The sequence below is a fragment of the Lytechinus variegatus genome, chromosome 2 (assembly GCF_018143015.1).
Source record: "Lytechinus variegatus isolate NC3 chromosome 2, Lvar_3.0, whole genome shotgun sequence".
In the NCBI taxonomy this organism is placed as follows: Eukaryota; Metazoa; Echinodermata; class Echinoidea; order Temnopleuroida; family Toxopneustidae; genus Lytechinus; species Lytechinus variegatus.
This window is the reverse complement of record NC_054741.1, coordinates 75,823,431-75,846,336: the sequence shown is the minus strand read 5'-3', so window position 1 is coordinate 75,846,336 and position 22,906 is coordinate 75,823,431. Positions and strand designations below refer to the sequence as shown.

Below are 22,906 nucleotides of genomic sequence, written 5' to 3'. Positions count from 1 at the left end.
TGGTAGAGCAACAAGAAATAATAGAAGGATAGACTTCACTCTAGTAGTCGCTTTTAGTGGGCATCCACCATTTTGGATTTATGCAAATAAGACATCTTCCTTCTGTTTGGATATTTTAGTACTTTTCCTTCTACATGTATTTGAAAGAAAAATACAAAATATATTACATGTAAACCAGAAAGAAAAGGTCAAAATCAGTATTAGGCAGCCATTAAAAAAAAAGAAATGTACTAATTAATATGCAAATGAGCCACTCATATAATCAAACTGTAAACTTTATCAAATGACATTCCATACATTATCTGATCCTACTCTACTGTAGGGGGTGCTGTAAGGTTCAGTCATCAGGCCTGTACTCTTTACATGTTGCTATACGACTCTGTTAGGAAATCTTATTCATTCCTATGGTTTCTTGTCTATGATCTACAAGATGGAAGTCCTGCATCTGTTCTCCCATGGAATTCATACCCCTAAACTACCTCCAATTCAAATTGCAAATTTTCATATACATCCCTCTAAAAAGGTTACTATTAGGTGTTTTGTTTGATAAAAACCTTTCAATGCATCCCCAAGTCAACAGTACATGTATCTGTTGTGAACCATCCTCCGCCGTAAGAAAAATTGATAAAATTTGTAAATATCTCTCTTATTAAAATCATCTACTGACGTCCTCATTCATGCATTTATTAGTTCACTTCTTGACAGTTGCAATAGCCTGCTCCCTAGAATTCCAGAAAAGGATACTTCAAAGCTGCAGAGAATTCAAAGCTCAACAGCGCATGTAGTTTCCCTCACTAAAAACATGACCATTTAACACCTACTCTTAAACAATTGCACTGGCTCCCCATCAAACTTAGTATGCAATTAGAAATTCTACTCCAAACATTCAAATCTCTCCATGGAGATGCTTTGATATGAATTTCATGAAAAGCGCTTTAGAAGACTAAGTTATTATTTACATGTATCTTACCTCAGAACTCTAAAATGAGTCAAGCTATTTTATACTCTCAAATAGGTAAAATTATTGTATTTTGCTGACTATCTTGGAGTTATGCAAGTTGAATACTTTTTCCCTATTTGGATTTTTGGGGACATTTAATTTTTTTTGGACCTAAAAGAAATGCAAAAAAATACAGACACAGTGAAATGAATTTGGTTTCAAATTTGTTTGAAGAGAAAAGTTAAAATGACTGGATTATAGGTTCCATGAGCCTAATTACAACAGGAAGGCTGAAGATATATTCGTTTGACCCAACCCCATTCAAATTTTTTTCAATTTGATATTGCTGATTGACTTAAGTCTATGAATGCTAATTGAGAATCTAACGCTGATTCTAGAAAATGGTAACTACTGAACTTCCTTTGCCCAAGTTGGGAAGATATACATGTATCAAATATCAATAATATTTTTTGACTGGCGGAAGAATTAGGGCTATTTTACTGTTTCAGTTGATAAATTTGATCCCATCATAGTTATCTTCATAAATGGCGATTTATATTTAAAATGAGCTGGCTACAATACCCTTCTCTGGTCAGATATGGAATGTCAGATATATATCTTATCCAATGGTAGTAAATATTTGACCCTCTAATTTCACATTTATTATTTAAAGGCAAAAAGAAGCTGCTGAAAACTGCTTATCTAAAAAAAAGAGCCAATGGCATAAATTAGAGAGTCAAAAGGGGCGTAAGCTTTCGATTCTAGCAGAATCTTCGTCGGAGGCAAAATGACAAACATATAATTAGGAACAGCCATGATATAGACCACAAACATCCAACAGCAACACTAGTAACAAGGAGACAAAAGGGGCATTAGTGAGAAGAGATGACCAATCAGGTTAATGAAGGGGAAAGAAAGAAAAGGAGTAGGCAGACACAAAGGGAAGTAGGTGTAAGGCCAAAGAAAGACCTCAAGCCAAGAGGGATTAAGATATGGAGCAGGCAACATCAAACAGGATCTGGAACAAAACAGTGATAAAGGGTATGAGGAAGAGATGAATAACAAGAGAATTAGTGAGAGGTGGGTCAAACAGGTAACAAAGAAAGGCATAATAAACTGGTGCAAAAGAGTGGGGGGAAAAGGGAAAGAATGGGAAACAACTGAACATGTGCAAAAGACATAAGTATGTATGAAAGAGCAAAAAACAAACTAAGAGAAGAAAGTGAGTGTAAAAATGAATCTGTAAACTTGTATAAAAGTATGTAAATATATCCAGAAAGGAATCTATGTGAATAAATATATAAACGTATATACATATGGTAGATAAAACTGATAAAGTGATCCGCTGGGTGTGGGGGGAAAACAGCAGACTATATAGTAGAAAAAAAACCAAAAAAACCCAAAAAAAACAACAACACCTGTATATATGGAAGGGAAGCAAAATGCCTAAAGGGTAAAAGCAAATAAAGAAGCTGATGCTGTATGGGAAAGGGGGTGTATTAAGTAAACATGAAAAAGGCAAAATAAATAAATGGTAAATCTAAGAGGTGGGTGGAGAGAAAAAAGAAAAAATATGATTATTATATTGCCTGAATAAGGGAGAAAAAATTGGAGCTGAGCTTGTATGAGATATGGGAGGAAAGTAGAGAAAGAAACTATAATGTGACTAATCTAAAAAAAAAAAAGCTGAGGGAAAAAATATGTGAACACAAATGGAAAGTGGAAAAGAAGGAGTAATCAGTCGTTCCCCTCTTGGATGTTCAGGCCATGAGGTTGGATGGTGCGAAGTCGTCTCATCCAGAGCTTCTCTCTGCTAGTACGGACTGAGTCAGGACGGGTACCTAAAGATTCGATGCCCTGTAGCATCATGTCAGTGATGGAGTGGTTGGGAAGGTTAAAATGGCGGCCAACTGGAGTTGTGAATTTATGAATTTATGAATTTTTCAGAAGTGCCAGTTTAACACACAAGTCTATGGGGAATGTTTTACGCATGTGACACCTGTACATTGTATACAATATTGTCCTACATGTAGGGATTTACATGTAGACTGAGTGTGACATCAACTGGAAACAATCTTTTTGAGTCAAGAAAGAAGCTAAATATTCTTCATTTTTTTGATAGTTTCCAATAGTTATTTCATGGATCATGTAAAGATCTGAAATGTCAACTTTCTCTCTGCAACTTTAGGAAGAATTTTTAATTTTCCATATGGTTATGCCTTTAACGGTTGCTTGAACAGTGAACATTTTGACTCAGCCCTAATATACATTGATTGCACTTAAAGGTATACTCCAGGCTGAAGATATCCTTATTTATATAAATAGAGTAAATTCACAGAGCAAAATGATGAAAATTTCGTCAAAATCGGATAACAAATAACGAAGCTATTGAAATGTAAAGTTAAGCAATATTATGTGAAACAGTTTTGTGCACATTATGAAAATTCATTAGGTGGGCTGATGATGTCAACTTTCCTTTTGCATATGTTATTTCGTGAAATCATAATTGTTTCATTTTTTCATACATGTGTTTTTAAAAAGCATGATGTGTCTCCATTATAATGAAATAATTTACAGCAGTAAAATACATTCAATCAATTGTCATTACAATTGTTTTAGTTCTAGGTGGAAAATTTTGAATAAACTTAATTTCATGTAATAAATTACAAAAGAACAAGTTCAGCTTCCTCATTGAATAATGAAGACATGCATGAATTATGAGAGCTATCTATGTCCACTCTCCTTCCCTGGACTTTGCCATGAAACATACATGTATGTGTAGCATTGTTATGCAGCTCAAGAAGAGGAAGGATACTGTATGCATGAAGTGCTTGTTTTAGGCCAAAGTTTGTGATTACTGGGGAGGTGCTTGCATATGTCTGAGACTTATCATTTGAATAACAGGGATTCAATACATGTATGTTAAAGAGGAAACATACAGATACATTGATTAATCTTGTAAAAAAAGAAATCAGGAAAGTTTTTACTAATTTATTGTACGGCCTGCCATAATCAAGCAAGTGCAACACCAACAGGTCAGTGCAATTGATCAGCACTGCATCAGGCTGCACTACATTGAGTATTTCAAAAATATTTTTAAGAGAGTTTTTATCAAATTTATAAGGAATTAGAGATTATGAAAAGGATTCTTGTAAGTATCAATTCAAGTTCAAATTTAGTAAAATTCATCCCTTTTTGAGCTATAAGATTCTACCCCACTATGTAGTGAAAGACACATTATTTAAATGACAGACTGATGCCAGATTGCTAGAAAATATGTTTAAATTTGGCAATCGGACAAACTGCGATGCAAAACGTTGTCAATTTTTTTCCCAAAATGGCTCCCTTAACTTGGTGCTTGTATGCGGCAGGGGAATGGGGGGGGGGGGTAATCTGATTAAATTCTTTTTTGGTCATGAGGTCAATTGTCATAGTGGGTATTATATTAAAACTGTGAAGTTGCAATTCTTTCTCGGGGACACTGTCAGAGGAATAGTGGTCATGTCTAAAAAATATTTCGAAGTTATGGTACATTTGGTGTACTACATATTATTGGTCTGGCTATGGCAGATACATGAATATTGACTGCTTGTACATGTACATGTAGTTGAGAATCCATCCAGTTAATATCGGTATGTATAATTTGATATGATAAAACAAGAAAGCATTCAAACGAAAATATCTTTTTGTGCAGTTCTGAATTTTCCAGTTGAAAATATTCACACTAGCAAAATTTTATGCTGAGAGGGCAAAATTTTGTGGTCTTCAGCTGGCCTGGATGCTGATTTTTTTTGTCATTAAATCAGAGGCCGAGGATGAGTCAGACCTTTAAGGTCTCCACGTCAGCCAATACTGACAAATGACTGTATGATGGGATGAATATCATTTACCCACATTTTAAAAATAATCATGAAGGTCTTTTTCTATCAAATATTACTTATTGTTCACAAAAAAATCAACCAAACTCATGAATACCAAATGAGCAGCAAGATCCTACACTCATTATCACTCAAAAAGAATTGTTAAGTAGTCAAATAATTTTGAAGGTATCGTGTTCTCGAAATTCTTTTCAAAATGCGCGCTAGACTAAAAAAGTGTGACCTTATTTAGTGCATGATATTTTTGCAACGATTTGGAAAAGAAGGCAAGCAGATAAAGGTAAGATGTCTGTATCAGATGCAGGTTCAAAATGCAGTTGGTACTATTACGTTTTACTTACATGTACTAGTTTGAAGACCTCTGCAGATCTGCTTACAAAATGCAGATTTCTTAGGCTTGTAGAGGAGTCAAATTTTCTTGGACCGACCAAATGGTGGCAAAATTTGCCAATGTTATTGTACCAATATTTTTGCAAATGCAGACCTTATCTTCATGAGAGTTACTTTTACTGGGTAAGGGAAGGTGGGGTAAGTTGTGACACTTAAACATTTTTTTATGTTAGAATTGTAGAAACAAGTACACCTGTAAGATGCCTTTTAAGGAGAAATATATTGATTATGAATATGGCCTTATTATATATCAGTGGAAAGGTAATGATGTGGGGCTTATCATTTGGTCATTCAAAAATAACGAAAATAATACATAAGGTGGAAATCGCAAATTAAAAAGCGCTAAAATGCCTCTCGGAAATGTGCTTCGCATTGGTCTCTGAATTGACTCGAATTTGATGACGTGCATGAGTGTGCAAGAGATGTGATTGGCTCTCTCACGTCAAGCTCCATTTGCATGCAAAACATGTTGCGAGGGTACGTTTTCTCCACACTGTCACTGAATACTTTGATCACGAAATGAAAGAAAACCCAGAATTTAGAGCTAGATTTGGATTTTCAAATTGATGATTTTGAAGATAATAATGATGAAGTTTCTAGCTCTAGAAGAACAAAGTGACATGGTGGATGGAGGTATATTAGGGGAATTACGCCAGTGATGATGAGTCTGACAATTAAATTTGCATGCTGATTCGCTACCAACTCATGCAGCTGCTAACTGCACCGTGGGTCAAATCCATGAAAATAAATTTCAGCGTGATCACATCCCGACAGAGTCTCTTCCCTCTTATAAAAAAAAATGAGAAGGAAAATAATGATATATCCGAACCTGAAGGCAAATCAACTCAACAGCAGTAGACCATATGCACCAACGATGAACTTCACGTGGCTGTGATAGATTGTCACTCATTAGATAAAATTTCTATCTCATTATTTTGACAAAATTACGAAACTCAGGGAATTTTTATTTTTCTATATAAAAATATATGGGAACACCTGGTACTATTTTTGAAATTATGATAAACCTTTTTTTGAACTTGAAGCAAACAATTGAGGTAAATTAAAATTAGATTTAAAAGATCATCCGCCTAGCTCACATGCGATTGTAAACAAACCATCACAAACACAGGGCTAGCTTGCTCGCCTTGCTGATTGTGAAGTTCATCGTCAGTTCATATCGTCTACTGCTATTCGTTGAGTTGATTTGCCTTCAGGTTTGGATATATTCACTTGTTTGTAAGTACAGGTTTATCATGATTTTCCTTCTCATTATTTTGTTGATGAGAGGGAAAAGACTCTGTCTGGATGTGGTCATGCTGGAATTCATTTTCATGGATTTGACCTGCGGTGCAGCTAGCAGCTGCTTGAGTTGGTACAGCGAATCGGCATGCAAGTTGAATTGTCCAACTCATCATCACCGGCGTAATTTTAATTAATTGACCTCCATCTACTTCACTTTGTTGTTCTAGAGCTAGAAACTTCATCATCATTCTCTTTATCTTCAAAATCATCAATTTGAAAATCCAAAGCTAGAAAAACTTCTGGGTTTTGTTTCATTTCGTAATCGAAGTATTCAGTGAGAGTTTGGAGAAAACATACCCTCGCATTAGGTTTTGCATGCAAGTGGAGCTTGATGTGGCAGAGCTAATCACGTCTCTCGTACATTCGTGGACATAATTCTGCGTGTTTGAAGCATTCAGAGAGAGAACTTTAAACTATCAATTAACTGAGTCTCCATGATATATGATTTACACCATCATGTTCTTATTTCCTCCTTTTATTTAATATATAATTCTCATTTTTTAGGATTTGCAATATATTTCTACTTTAAGTTTAATTCTTTAGGGTTAGGGTTTAGGGTTGGTCTTTCTATTGCCATTTTGAGACTTTGGAATCTGAAAAAAATTGATGTGAGGAACTATAGCCTCTGTGAATAAACCAATCTCTTAATTATTGGCTTGTTGCTTTGTGCTTCTTAAAAATTATTGAAGCTACATGTAGCATTTGTAAGAATTTTGTTCATTTTGACACACTGAAATTTGCGTTGTGCCCTTGTACATGTAAGTTTGATCAGTTTCTTTTGGAATTCAAGTTATATATTTGTATTGTATAGGGAAAGGTGGGGTAAGTTGTGACACTTTTGCATTTTGCATGTTAAAATTGATATGAATAATAGTATTGTAGTATTGAGTACCTTGCCTTTAAATCTGATTCTTATTTTTCACCTATTTATAACTTTCTACCCCCACACTGAAAGTCATTGTCACCATTGAAAAAAATTGATGTCAAATTGCTCATCTTGCCCCATCTGTGGGTTAAGTTGAGCCAATTCAATATACATCTTACCGCAAGAAGGGATCACCAGTCGTTCTTAAAGTCGCTCTTATCTTACGAAAAGCTTTATGAAACGGCCCCCAGGTCTTTATAGGCAGACCTACTTACCTTGTGCACTATACACCTTTTGATGCTGGAGTACAAGGGCCGAATGTGTGTTACAATAGAGATACAATATTTTTGAATAAGGCAAACTATAAATACAGTTTGAGTTGGCGAACAACCTATCATGGAGTTACATGTACTGTCAGATTTTATGGTTCTCTGCTGTTCTTTATCTACAGTGAAATTTCAAAAATATTTGGTATCCATGATGTTGTTTGTGTCATCAGGTATTGTAGTCTGTGTTTTTAGTTACAAGTAACATTTGTTATTTCTTGGCATGGTATGTTTTGTCTGATGTTCCTCTTTGTTTTCTAATAGGTTATGCATATATCTTTGTCAACAAGCTACATGTTATGTTCAATTACCAATAAAACAAAATTACAAAAACTAAGAAGAAAGGCCTGATTTTCTACTCCCCCTCTCGTCATAGACTGGTCGTATTGCAACAGATCCACCACAGCTAAGTCATGGAGCATCTATCATTGATATTGCATGGTCCCCTTTCGATGACAACTTACTTGCTTCAAGCGATGAGAATGGTTTCATCAAATTCTGGCAGATTCCAGATGAAGGAGTGACTGAAAACTCTGAAAAGGCACTAATTTCAGTGAAAGCACATGAAAAGCGTTGCTCTATGATCCGATGGCATCCCTTGGCAGAGAATGTACTGATCACTACTGGTAAGTTAAAATTCAATACTGTCAGGGCAAGAAAACTATTTTATTTTAATTTTATTATAAAAACGGGGGGGGGGGGATGTTTCACAAAGATTTAGACTTAGAGTGACACTAAAATGAAGACACGAACATGGCATGCAATGTGCAATCTTATTGGTCAATACGCTGTTGTGCGCGTCCTCTTTGCATGATCTAACCAGTGCGGTCATGCCTTTTATACCGCACTCAAGGCATTTAAGTGTGACTCTTAAGTCATACTTAATCTTTGTGAAACATCTTTTAAAATAAAATTGTAGATGTTAAGAGGAGCGTTGCTCTAAAAAAATGAAAGGTAAAGTCACATCGTCAGTGTCCATGATGTGACAAAAAAAGAAGAGAATTTATCTTCAGCGCATTGATTTCTTTGAAACATGAGTTTCACAATCCATGTGCCCATGAACAGACATGTTTTCACGACTGTTTAAGAAACGGATTTTATGTCTTCTATTTAATACTTGGTGCTGTCAATTTTACAGGGCCAAGTCTTTCTGTCAAATTCATGCTGTCTATTTTGACAACCAAGCCTTTATAACACTAGATAAGGTAAAATAGCGGGCTGTTTATTGTGAATTCCATGACATCCTAAAAATTGGTCAGTCGCGTTACAAAAAAGGTGACTGTTTACTTTTTGATAGTACTTTCAAATCGAAACATTCCAAATATATTACCTGCAAGACAAATTACATATATAGAAGTGTCAATTAAGGCATTCAAATTTGGTAAGCAAGTTTCAGTTTATTTTGTGGATAGAAAGACTCGGCCCTCTGGTCAGTCGCATTACCTAAATCACATTAAACTTCGTCCAGCACCACAAATTTGACATTTTTTTACCCTTCCAATAACATGTTTGGATATTTTCTCTTTCATATAATGTAAAATGATGAACTGCAGATTATCCAACTGAAAATTCTACAAAACAAACTTTCTGTTAAAATAAAGATATATGTACTACCATATAATATATTTTTTGCACATGGTTGGGATTGATTTCTCATACAAGGAGATGCATAAGACAATCTTTTAGGTGGATTGTGATCCCCCTTTGTATTCATGAACTTTGATATGAGTTTTAATATCAAATTTGGATCTACATGTAGATGTGAAATGGAGACAAGAAACGATTTTGGAAATTGGCATCGCCCACATATTTTGGACTATGCTGGATGCCCTAAGGCATCCCTGTAGTAGCTTGGTTATATACCCCCACTTCATTTCATAAGATTATGATAATGTACCATACCTGGGGCGGTATTCTGAACATTGTCTTTTCTCCATATTTTATCTTATCTGAGAGATATGACAAAATCGGTATTCTGGTGGATGTCATAACTTTTGTCACAAAAATTGTCATAAATTTTGTCTCTTCTCTTTAGCATGCAGCAAAAATACGCGTCTTTAAATGCGTGTAATCCTTTTATACAAGCAAAAGATATGACAAAAGTTATGACAGGGTGGTAGCAGTCATAAATTTTGTCATATCTTTCAATACCACATATCCCGACCCGATACCCTGCCAACTGAATGTCAAGCAAATAATTGTTATTTAGATTAGACTGTGGTATTAGTTTCACTCATCTTCCATGACAATTTTCAAAATTATTTTTTCATGTTACAATTAGTTAGGCCCTACATGTACATATTTATTCCTCCTTTTTTTCTCTGTTTTCCTTACTTTTCTACTTCTCTAAAATTATTCACAGCTCCCTGTCCCTCTTTGTAATTATGCGCATCAATATACGCATAGTTGCGTGATGCCAGTAACTGTTTGTGGGATACGCCCTACCTGCCACGGGGCTTTCCTATTGGCTAGAAGGGCTCCAACTGGGAACTAACGATGATTTTGATTGGTTTTCTTCTGAAAAGATGGGTGGGAACTTTGAGAGATATGACAGGGAAAAGACAATGTTCAGAATACCGATTTGTGACAATCATAGCGGTGTCACATCTCGGAGAGAAATGACAAAATTTATGACAAAAGATGACAGAGTTCCAGAATACCACCCCCTGTTTTCTAGAGTTTTTGCTTGATCCTACCACACCGTCCCCAACGTCATAGACTTGCATTTATACCAATTGGCAATTCTACTAGTAATGTATGTAACTCTGATCATGGCATTATCTCCCTGTCATTGTTCCCAGGCATGGACTCGAAAGTGTGCGTATGGAATATGGATGTTGCAGAGAAAATTGTGGAATTCAGAACTACAGATGTTGTACAGGATGTGTGCTGGAGCCCTGATGGAAAAAAATTTGCTACCGCCAGCAAAGACAAAAAGATCCGTATCTACGATGGAAGGACTGCCAAGTTAGAACAGGTACATTGAAATAAAACAATAGGCCTATTAGAGTATGAAAATGTGAAAACATGACATGACATGACAGACATGATGACTAGTATCTGTGTGTTTAAAGTTCTGTTTGTTTGTCCATAATTACAAAAGATGAAGTTTCTGGCTGCAATTTGTAGCATTTCACACTTAACCCTATCAAGGCTGGGATATTTTGGGAGATCATATGGCAGGAGGGTGGGGGGCTCACGGGCCCCCTTGAAATGTTGGCTTTTTCAGCGCCATCTCGCTGAAAATTGGCACGTAGGTTGTCTAGGACATATTGTATACTAATCTATTCATATTGCTATTGCAATTGCTATTGATTATATTGCAATTGAATTGCAATATAATCAATAGCAATTTATATGAATAGATTAGTATACATGTATGTGTAATTATTATGTAAAATCAAACTTTTTCCTTTAACTCCTTAAATAAACGTTTAATTGTAATATTTTTTTGTGTAGAAAGTCCTAGTGGTCTCATACCTGCCAACCATTCCGATTTTAGCGGAATTATACTGATTTTTTAGCCTCCATTCCAAATTCCGAATTTTTAAACCAAAATTCTGATTTTTGGGTCAATCAATGTAGTGTTAAAATTATTGAAACGGCCGTATGATGCGACTAACGCATAAGCGGCTGTAAGATACGACTAACGCATAAACAACTGGAAGGCACGGCTAAGTGCACAGTTCCATTGCAAATGCATGTGAAAATTACGAGCGTACACACAACGGCCGATATTAGCGTTGACTTCTGGAACAAAATGGCGGCTGACATCGGCTCACGAAAGTGCCAGTTTTCAGTTAGGACACGTTTTCAAAATCCACGAACATCGGAAAAACTGTGAAAATTCACTTTTTTAGACCCCTTGTTTCCTAACTACGATGTAAAGAATTAACGATGTGATATTTTTGACGCGAAATATGGTGATTTAGTAAGAAAATTTCACTTTTATTTGAGGTTTTGCCCTTCTCGCTTATGATTTTGTATTGTGGAGTGAGTTAGTGAATGTGTCGTGTACCGATGTCTAGAGTGTGTTGGTAATATCATTGGTGAGTCTGCTGAACGGCTGCTTATGTTACCCGCTCGGCCGCGCCGTGCACTGGGGTAGGCTCTGACGCAGTTACTCAAGTTAGATCTATACCTATGCAATGTTAAAATTGATCTGTATTTTATTTTTTTGAATAATTATCAAATTTGTGAGAATGAAAGGAAATTACAAACTTTCTCAAGTTGAGTCTTCGGAGCTGAACGCCAAATCTACTTGCTTCGCTTGCCTAAACTCCCGGCGCCCGAGTTGCTGCGCCTCACTCAGGCTCCCAGTCTCACCGGCACCGTAAGTGCAGTGGTGGGTGAGGGTCGGGCGCATGCCGCCGTTAGCTTCGGCTCCATTTTTGTCATGGCTGAAAATCAAGTTCAAGTTTATTTTCCATTTCCATTATCAACATTACAAGCAAATACAAATCAAACATACATTATAAATATAGACAAAAACAAATGAAATGTGATAACAATGATTACAAATCAATTACAAGTTACAAAATATTTGTAAAATAGTTTTAACAGAATCTGATATGGAAATGAAATCTGCTTTCTTATGCCAACAAGCACTTATCTAATAAAGGTTATGATATAACCTTGTCCTCGGTCACTTCTCCTGTGTGGTGAAATAACATGAATAAGACGACAATGCTTGGCTTATTTTGATGCATGATTGACCTGATAAATAAATGTTTGATTTTTTTGCACTCAGTTTTAATACAGTAGGCCAACTTAAGTCTGAATTAATATCCCTTGGCCCAAAACTCAATTGAATTCTTGAAATAAGTTTTTCCTAATTAAAAAGAGAATCTGTGGAGATGAAGATCTGCATCAATCTCACTTTCCAACAATAGAGGGCCTCACGAAAATATGCTCAAAATTAAATTATACTTAAGTCTATATAGATTTAAATGAAAACAAATCTCACCTGAATGAAAATGGGTGTATTTTTTTGTCACAAACGTGACATCTAAAAGACCTTTGTTTCAATTTTTAAAGGATAAATGATATAAAATTACTTATAAGTAGACTAACGTTACATGTAGGTCATCCTGTGGTATGGTAAAGAGGGTAAATTTGCTTTAAATAGTGTAGGGAAATGCAACTTTTACATGCAGAAAATGCAGAATCCCTACCATGGGAGGGGGAACCCTCTCGCGCGCGACCTGCTTGGCGCCGTTGTGGCTTTGATACTGATTTTTTATCATCAAAGGTAGGCAGGTATGTGTTCTAAGCAAAATGTATGTGAAAGAAATTACGATATTGGTTTAATTTCTTACGTATTTCATTGTTTTTTTCAACCTTTTTATTTTTATTTTTTTCATTGAACTTTTTTCAGGGACTCTTAAGACCGTAAACAGCATATTATAGATCAATTTAGATCACTAAAAGTAAAAATAATCATACATTAATGATTTTTGGTTTAAAACACAATTTGCATTGACTTTGTACAAAAAATTACATTTTTGAGCAATTTTTGATCTTACATGCACTTACAAAATGTTGCTTAAGTTTTGAGCCATGTACCTTGGTAGTGCAATTTGGATCTCAAAAGATGCGTAAGAAAAAAGTCAGCGAGCAGCGCGGTCAAGAAATTTGGCACGGCAAAAATATTGTGCCATAGGGTTGATGCATAGCTGATTGTTAGCAAAGTAGAGTGGTTTGCTATAATGTTAGGCAGTCCAGCAGACAAATCTAATTTGTTTATTTTTTAAATTGTGGAGATAGATGCATTTACTTGAGCAAGTAGAGATGTTCAAGTTCAAGTTTATTTATTCAAAACCAAAAACATCACATCATAATCAAAATAGATGTACATACAACGTAAATGACTACATGAACATACATCAATCAGACTATAGCATATACGAATTGGTTTTAGGACCCCTTTAAAAGCAAAGCTTGTGAGTAGGGCCTAATGTTGTAACCCGCACCCGTTGCGGTACGGGTTAACCTGCCGGTATGCCTCCGATCGCGGGTTGCGGGCCGGGCCGAGTTCATTCTCAAACCCGTAAACCGTCATGTGAAAAAAGGGAGAATAAACGACGCATAATAAAAACATTCACAGTGAAAATTGAGTTAAGATCATGTGCTTCTTACGTGGCAGATTCTTTTAGAGACGTAGATATTTCCTTTTAAAAATGCCGGCGTATTTTTGTCTTGTGAATAGTGAACAGGACTGAGTCTGAGACAGTTCAACATGATAAATACATCGAGTTGCTCTCTTTCAAAGGCCAGCGCCAGTGCGTGCATGCAGCGCAGTCAAAAGCAACCGCATGGGCCAATGAAACTCGATGTTGAGTTTCCCGTCCCATTTTTTCCAGCTCATAATGAGGAACCGATTTCATTATTCATTATTTTTCAGAAGATGAAAGTTTGACCTTTTGTAACATTTTAACGCACTTTATTCTGTGGAACTTGAAGCCAGGGAAAAATTAATCATTTTTTTTTGGGGGGGCTCCATTTTCATTTTTTTTTGCAATATTTCAGGGGCTCTTTTCAAATGCTACGTTTTTGTATTTTGAGGAATACCTGTTCACTTATTAAATTAATTATTACTTGTTGTTTAATATTGTATGATTTTTAAAGTTTTTTTCATGCCTAGAATCTTGGATGTGGGTGTGTTTGTGTGGGTGAGACTGTGAGTTGAACTTGATATAAATGAATTTAATATCTAAATTTTACTCCATCTAATTCCAGTACTTGGCCATGTAATAAAGGCCCACATACCCTTACTTTTCCTGAAGTTCTTTGAAAACGCAGATCTCCACGAAAATTGTATTTCTCTATGGGGGAGTCTAAATTTGGTGAGAATGAACTCATTAATAACTTAAATATACATGACAATGAAGAAATTATCAAACTTCGTTGGCAGTTTTGAAAAATATACCCGAAATATAAACTCTGTCTGAAGCAGAAAATCACCATCATTGAGGCCTTTACAGAGCGAATTGTCCCCCAGAGCTCTGGCAGAGAGACAGAGCTCAGACTAGCTAGCACAAGCGCCAATGCGTACGTGGGTGAGTCTCCCGTCGGCCTTGTAACAGATTGAGCTTTGATGATTTTTTTTGTCTGATATTTAACTCATCCCCTGGAAAAATAAAACAAATGATTTTAAAGTTATAATTAGCAAATAAGATAAGTTATTTTGGATGAGTACTAGGCCGTATGATAACTCACCAACGCGAGGTTACTAGACTTTGGGATTTATTGAGGTAGCTCAACCATACCTCGAGCGATGTTCGTGCAGGCTCCACCACTTCTACGGTTGTTGAGTGGAGCCTGCACGAACATCCCTCGAGCTATGGTTGAGCTGCAGCGTCATTCCATTCACAAAAAAAGAAAGAAAGAAAAGATTTGCAGGTATTTACAAGATATACAAGTAATTGTCTTACTGAAAAGCTTATATTAATGTTTTAAATCAGTTTTGAATCTAGATATCCAAATAGTTTATTTTCAGAATTTGATTTTCAAACGCGGGCCAAATTTCATAACGCGGGCGACGGGAAACTGAACATCGAGTTTCAGCGGCCATATTATCGAATGAAATACAAAAACAGAAGGAAATAATATAGAGATAAACGGGGATAAACGAGAAGAAAAAATTGACTTTATCATTATCCAGGTATTTATTGCAATTTTGATTACTTTATAGACGAGGTCCCATAGAATTGAATATTGTAATTATGATTGTTGTGAGTCGCAGTGTCGACCGACCTGGACTGAAAAACAACATTGCCGTCTGCCGATCCTTGCTGGGCAGCCTGGGCTAGCTAGCGCGCTGAGCTGCGGCTCGCTAGGTCCGATCCGAGGCGTTAATTGCGTAATGCTTTCAATTTCGAGATCAGAGCGGACCCATTTCGTGGTACAAAGTCACCCAAAAAACATTCTCTCTCCGGAATAAAAGGCGAATTTGCAAATTGTAAGTAAATTCACTCTAGGCTAGGTAGTAGTAGACATATATTTTCCTGATTTGAGCCTGTATAGTGTGGGGATTGCAGAAATAATGTTTTTCATTTTTCAAAGATAAATTGACTTGCGGGTTAAAACCCGACGGGTCAGCGGGTCCCGCTTGCAAATTATTGGATTATACGGGACGGTACGGTTCGGGTTTTCACTTGCGGGTTACAACATTAGTAGGGCCCTGGAATACTTATGATTATTAACATAAAACATAGGATATACTAATCTACAAGATACAGAGAGAGAGAGAAAAAAAATGTATAATAAGGTTAAGATGCTAAAAATAGAATGGAAAAAACTATTACAAACACACATATATATACAAACCCACACACACAACCACATCCACCCACAAATATACATGTTAAACATAGATTCTGATGTATCGTTCCTCCATCATTTTTGTCTTGCCCACCAGAGGTGAAGGCGAGACTAAGGGATCCAAATGTTGTCCGTCCGTCACAAATCTAATGACACATAACTCCACAACCATAAGTCGCTTTTCAACCAAACTTGGATGGTAGATATACTTTGGGGACCTGTATGTTGTGGTGCAGTTACATGTACATGTAGAGGTAAAGTCAAAGGTCATTTTCAGGTCAATGTTAAATTTTACATGCAAGACTCACTTATGACACATAATTCTGCAACTAAAATTCATTTTTCACCCAAACTTGTGTTGTAGATGTACTTAGGAGACCTGTGTGATCATGGTGCAATCGGAGGTAAGGTCAAAGGTCATTTTCAGGTCAACGTTAAAGATTTTTGTGCAAAACTCTCTTATGACACATAACTCCGCAACCGTAATTCACTTTTGAACCAGACTTGGGTTGTAGCTGTACCTACGAGACCTGCATGTTATTGTTTTCAGAGATCGCATGGAAAGGTTATTTTGAGGTCAACATTAACCCTAAATAGACTGGGCTATTTCGACGCCTAGGAAGACGGGGGGGGGCTGATTCAGCCCCCCCTTATGATCTCGGCCGTCGATCGCGACGAAAATTGGCACGCATTACCCATGGCATTATCTACAAAACTATAGCATCAAATTCTGCAAAAAATCTCATGTCTCATTAATTATGCTAATTTATGCGTAAAATCATAAGTTTGCTCTAATTAAATAAATAATGCCCTTGAAATGCAAATTTTTGTTTCACATACTCTAGATAGGCATCTGATCAACTTGATTTAAAAAAAATTTCAAAATCACATTTATTTTCTTATGTATTCTATTGTTTTCTAAATTTCTTATGTATTTCTTTGTTTTTCACCTTTTTTTTATTGTTTTTTCAATGGAAATTGTCGGGGACTTTATTTTTACCCATAAACAAGATAAAATTAATTGATTTTAAGCAGTAAAATGAAAAATAATGATACATTTATGAATTTTGGCTAAGAACATTATTTGCATTGGATTTGTACACAAATTCACGTATTTGAGTAATGTCGAGGGGGGGGGGCTGAATCAGCCCCCCCAGTCTTTTTAGGGTTAAAGCTAACGTGCAAGACTTATGACAAATGTTATTCCATCCCAGTTATTTTACAATTAACTTTTGATACAATTCTGTTGCATGCCCTCGTAAAGCACAATATTTCTCGTTACTTTCACAAGTGGGCAAGACACAACTTCGCTTATGCCTTGTCCTTGATTTACCGTAGGTGTAATTTTAAAGGGCAGAAAATGAACGTTCTGGAAAATGTCATATTATGATAACACAGTGTTAGATTTTTTTGCTTTTCTTATTTTCTGCTGCACAGTTCATCTATATGAAGAAGGTTTTTTCCTTTCCTGCTGATATGTAGCAAAAGTGAGGCATGGACATCGATTTTCCATTGCCAAAATGGGAAGTGTCTGATAATGTACATGTAGGTTAAGTTATCGAAGATTTCACTTGTACTTTATAAAGTTCTATTTCAATGAAACTTTGAGCTAAGTGTAATCAATTTTCAAAGATGATTGTATATTACAGTACTCTAAAGGTTTAGAACAATACAAAACTATATATGGTTCTCATTATAGAGCTGAACGATAATGTGAGTGCACTGCCTGCAGGAAAGGCATCCTTTCTTGGATGTGCTTGCTTTCATGAATTCTATATTAATTGCCAGTGTTTTGAAGAGCCTTCAGTAGCTTTATGCAATATATTAAATACCACACTGTTTTTTAAAACTGATTTGTCAGGAATTTGCAGGCCATGATTCTCCAAAGGAAATGCGCATCAGTCTTTTGAAGGATAATAGACTTCTGTCCACAGGCTTCAGCAAGTCAAGCACGAGAGAATACAAGTTAATGAAGTTGGTAAGTCCACTGTCCTCAATAAAGCATAATTCTAAGATTAGAGAAGTCCAGAAATCTGAAAATTGGGTACATTCCTGTTTAGTGAAGAGAATATCCATTCATTTTGTGCGGATAATCCTGAATCCGCTGGCTAGAGACATAATACTCTGGAAGCCTGTAGGTCTCATTTGGTTGGAGGAAGGTCAAAGTAACTTTGTCCAGACAGGCACTAATCCAACCTTTCCTCTGACCAAAACAGCCTATGTCTGGGTCACATTAAAAGAAATAAACTGGGAACTGTTTTTAATCCCATCTCATTTGCATTGGTCTTTCTATTGCCATTTTGAAACTTTGGAATCTGAAACAAATTGATGTGAGGAACTATAGCTTCTGTGATTAAACCAATCTCTTAATTATGGGCTTGTGGCTTTTTGCTTCGTAAAAATTATGGAAGCTAGCATTTCTAAGAATATTGTTCATTTTGACACACTGATATTTGCGTAGTGACCTTGTACATGTAAAGTTTGATCAGTTTCTTTTGGAACTCAAGTTATATATTTGTATTGTATAGGGGAAGGTGGGGTAAGTTGTGACACTTGCATTTTGCATGTTAGAATTGATATGAATAATAGTATTGTAGTACTGAGTACCTTGGCTTTAAATGTGATTCTTGGGAAATATTTTTCACCTATATATATAATTTCTACCCCCACACTGAAAGTCATTGTGACCTTTGAAAAAACGATGTCAAATGGTTCAACTTGCCCCATTTGTGGGGTAAGTTGTGCCACCTTCTGGGGTGAGTTGAGCCACGAAAAATATGTACAAAATGTGTGCATTCTCTATACAATACTAACATCCTCTAAAAGTAAAAGAACTGTCATGTAAATTTTCTCTGTTCTGCCTGCATATCAATGGCTTTGTAAAGTTTGTCTTTTTATTATACGTTACCATAAGAATTACCATGGCTCAACTTGCCCCATGTTGGCTGGCACAAATTTCCCCAGTCCAAACTTAATGCAATATTTTTCACATCTACACATTCTGTATGCATCCATTGTGTAAAAGACTATGACAAAAATGAGAATCCATACCTGGACGAACAAAATTGTTCTTATTTCTTTATTATATTTAAAGACGCTTGTGGGTAAAAAGCACTGATCTATTTCACACCTTTTTTTTTAATACTTTTTTTGCTGAAATTTGTATTTATCCCTGTAAAAAAGTACTTATTGTTTCAAAGTTGAAAACAATGTGGTGGAGTTAAGGGTTATGTAATGTGTCATCAATGCATGACACCAACACAATGTCTGACTCATTTATTATTGGCCAGGGGGTGGTGGTTCAACTTGCCCCTATGCTCAACTTACCCCACCTTTCCCTACTGAGTGATCATTGATCTGCTCTCGTGTATTAACTGCACATCCTACTTTTTGCCTCACCTGCATAGCAGAGTGAGACTATAGGCGCTGCTTTTCTGACGGTGGCGGCGGTGTCAACACCAAATCTTAACAGACTTAGAACTTGGCCATATGGTTAATAGAGTAGGAGTTTCAGGTCACATGACCAAGGTCAGAGGTCATTTAGGGTCAATGAACTTCGACCATGCTTGGGGAATCAACATCAAAATCTTAACCCAAGGTTAAGTTTTTGAAATGTCATTATAACCTAGAAAATATATGGACCTAGTTTATGAAACTTGGCCATAAGGTTAATCAAGTATTTCTAAACATCTTTCTTGAGTTTTAAGTCACATGACCAAGGTCAAAGGTCATTTAGGGTCAATGAACTTTGGCAAAATTTGGGATATCTGTTGAATTACCATCATAACTTTGAAAGTTTATGGATCTGATTCATGAAACTTAGGCATAAGAGTAATCAAGTATTACTGCACATCCTGTGCGAGTTTCAGGTCACATGATTAAGGTCAAATGTCATTTAAGGTCAATGAACTTTGGCCAAGTAGGGGTAATTGTTGAATTGCCATCATAACTTTGAAAGTTTATTGGTCTAGTTCATAAAATTTGGAAATGATAGTAATCAAGTATCACTAAACATCCTGTGCAAATTTCAGGTCACATGACCAAGGTCAAAGGTCAATGAACTTTGGCCATGTTGGGGGTATTTGTTGTATTGCCGTCATAATTCTGTAAGTATATTGGTCTTCTTGATAAAACTTGGACATAAGGTTCATCAAGTATCACTGAACATCTCAGGTCACATGATCAAAGTCAAAGGTCATTTAAGGTCATTGAAATTTGACCATTTCAGAGGCAATTATTAGATGGCTGTCATAACCTTAAAATCATATAGATATAGTGTATTTATAGGGGTAATCAAGTTTTAGTTCACATGATCAAGGTCAAATGTCATTTATTGTTAATGAACGTAGTATTGTATCATTGTATGAATGGTGCTTTTTGTGAATAATTATTTTATAGTAGTTCTCAAATTCAGCAATGCGCGATGCAGGTGAGACTGCCAGAGGTGCTCCACTTGTTCAACATTACCTTATTACAGTTTAGTTTGCTGATGAGCCTTTTTAAAAAAAAATGTAAACCTATTACACAGAACTGAACTACTTCAGTCACATTTATTTTCCACATACACTCCTTTACAGTTGAGCACTACCAGTAATTGCAGTCTTCACTAAATATTGCTTATATTTAATCTTTTCTAAAATTATTTTATGTAGTTGGTTGAAATAAATCTATGTATAAATTTGTTTTGGTTTGTTTTTCCCTCTGATCTCTTTTTAGAAAGACCATGGTGAACCAGAATGCTTACTACTTGAGCAGTTAGACAAAACCAATGCTGCCCTTTACATTTTTGCTGACCCAGACCTAAACATTGTTTATCTCGTTGGAAAGGCAAGTGGCATGTTTGTAATCATGGTTCTGTTCAATTATTCAAATTAATGTATTGTTTAACCATAAAAATAAGGCAATACAAAGAAGAAGCATGGCCTATCAAAAGGGGCCATCAAATAACAAAATGCACAATTATCATCAATAAAAACATACAGTATGTACAGGAATTATTTGTAACTGTACATTGAAAAACACTGTAAAATGAGCTTATAAACTATGCTGGAAATCAAAAACTCTTAACCTGCCTTTTATAAGATCTAATGAAATTTATATCTTATGTAAGAGAAAAGAAAAGCCATTGTTTTTCACCTAGTTACAAATTGTTAAAAGGCATGTATGTATGATTATGTATCATTAAGCGTGATAAAGCATATACTTTCATACCTTTCTGTGATCATTGAAACATAACTCACTATGCTTCAGTGATCGTCACTTATTTCTCATATTTCATTGCATATAAAATAATGTTCCTTTTTCATCTGTTTTAATCAATTTTGGCAGGAAATGAAATACGGTATGAAAAAAATAATCTAATGACATCCCTGTAGAAAGTCAATGAAACATGTCAGATATCCATTGTTTAAAATCATTTGCAAAATGCATAATACTGACTAAAATATTGTGAATTGTATATCAAATGCACAACAAAGACTGTACTTTTCTCTTTCATATGATATATAATTCTTTTTATTTCATAAAAGCCAAGTTAGGAATTTTGGTGTTCCAACATAGTTCAGAATAGTTAGAATGATCTTGGGGCATACAAGATATATGTTTGCAAAGAAGCACAATAGATTTTTTGTACAATTCGAGTTTCCAAGATATATTCATTTCAATAGACACCTAAAAAATTGATATCAACTTTATTGTTTTATTTCCAATAAGATTTGTAACATTTAAAGAAACCATCCTGCCTCTTCCTCTAAAATTATATACTTGGTCTTTTCAAAATTGATGAAGAGTTTATTCAAACAAACCACCTATGTAGTTTAGCCAGTCCTTTATTGTTGATGATATAACATCGTTATTTTATGTGAGACTGAATCAATGGTATCGTTAGCAATTTAAAAAATGTTAAATTAATCAAATATTTATCATGTTTTTAGGGAGACAGTGTGTTCAGGTACTATGAGGTCAATGATGAGGATCCTTACTTTCATTATATCAACACATACCAGTCCAAAAATGCTCAGAAGGGTATGGGATATATGCCCAAAAGAGGATTAAACGTTAATGCCTGTGAGATTGCTAGGATGTATAAAGTGTCAATGTCATCAAGTGGATCTTTGGGAACTATTGAGCCTATCTCCATGATTATTCCAAGGAAGGTAAGTGGTGGGTGCTTGATAAACGACAACTTTGCTGTCAATTTTGTGTACAAATTGGGACTATTCATATAGGCCTACCATATAGCCATTTGACAAATTACAAGCATTGTTTTTCATAAGTTCAAGTAAAAAGTCATTAGTTCAGGTCCCACATACTGTGACAAAGTCATATGGGGAAAGATCATTTTCACATGCAGCTGCTATTTTATGGAATAATCTGCCAGAATATCTTGGAAATATACAAGCATACGAAAAGTTTAGAAATAGCTTGAAAACACATTTATTCACCATTTTGTAAACAATTAATGTAAAGGGGGTATCTCACTGGGCTTGAAACTAGTATTCGCGACTACAAATTTTGCTAGTTGCAGAGACGTCTCCGCGACATCTCTGAGACGTCTCATGAAAATTACAGAGTCTCCGAGGAGTCGCAAGAAGATTAAACATGTTTAATATTTTTGGAGACTGTTTCTAGTCTCCGAGAAGTCTCCATCAGTTGCTGCGACGTCTCGGAGACTAATGATATCCGCGACTGCTGAGACGCGTCGCCGCGATGTCTCCGCGATGTCTCAGAGACGTCGCGAAGACCTGCTGGAGACCCAAAAAAATTATAATACATTGCGGAGACATCTCCGCGACACTTTTTCACACTGTTTGACCCACTTCAGAAACCATGTGACTGAACGCGTGCTGATATCCCTCCTCCTGCTCCAAGTCAGGTGTATGAT

The 22,906-nt window shown here is 35.8% G+C and overlaps 1 protein-coding gene across 2 annotated transcripts in view; it reads left to right on the top strand.

Moving 5' to 3' along the window:
* Nucleotides 1-8,077: 8,077 nt before the first annotated feature.
* Nucleotides 8,078-22,906, top strand: part of LOC121409049 (coronin-6-like) — a gene marked incomplete at its 5' end in the record, with an annotated part of 38,433 nt that continues 23,604 nt past the window's right edge. For both annotated transcript variants that reach the window (XM_041600838.1, XM_041600837.1), the window contains 5 exon segments: nucleotides 8,078-8,327; nucleotides 10,503-10,678; nucleotides 17,885-18,001; nucleotides 20,740-20,850; nucleotides 21,957-22,178. In XM_041600838.1, coding sequence (XP_041456772.1) covers nucleotides 8,078-8,327; nucleotides 10,503-10,678; nucleotides 17,885-18,001; nucleotides 20,740-20,850; nucleotides 21,957-22,178 — 876 coding nt within the window.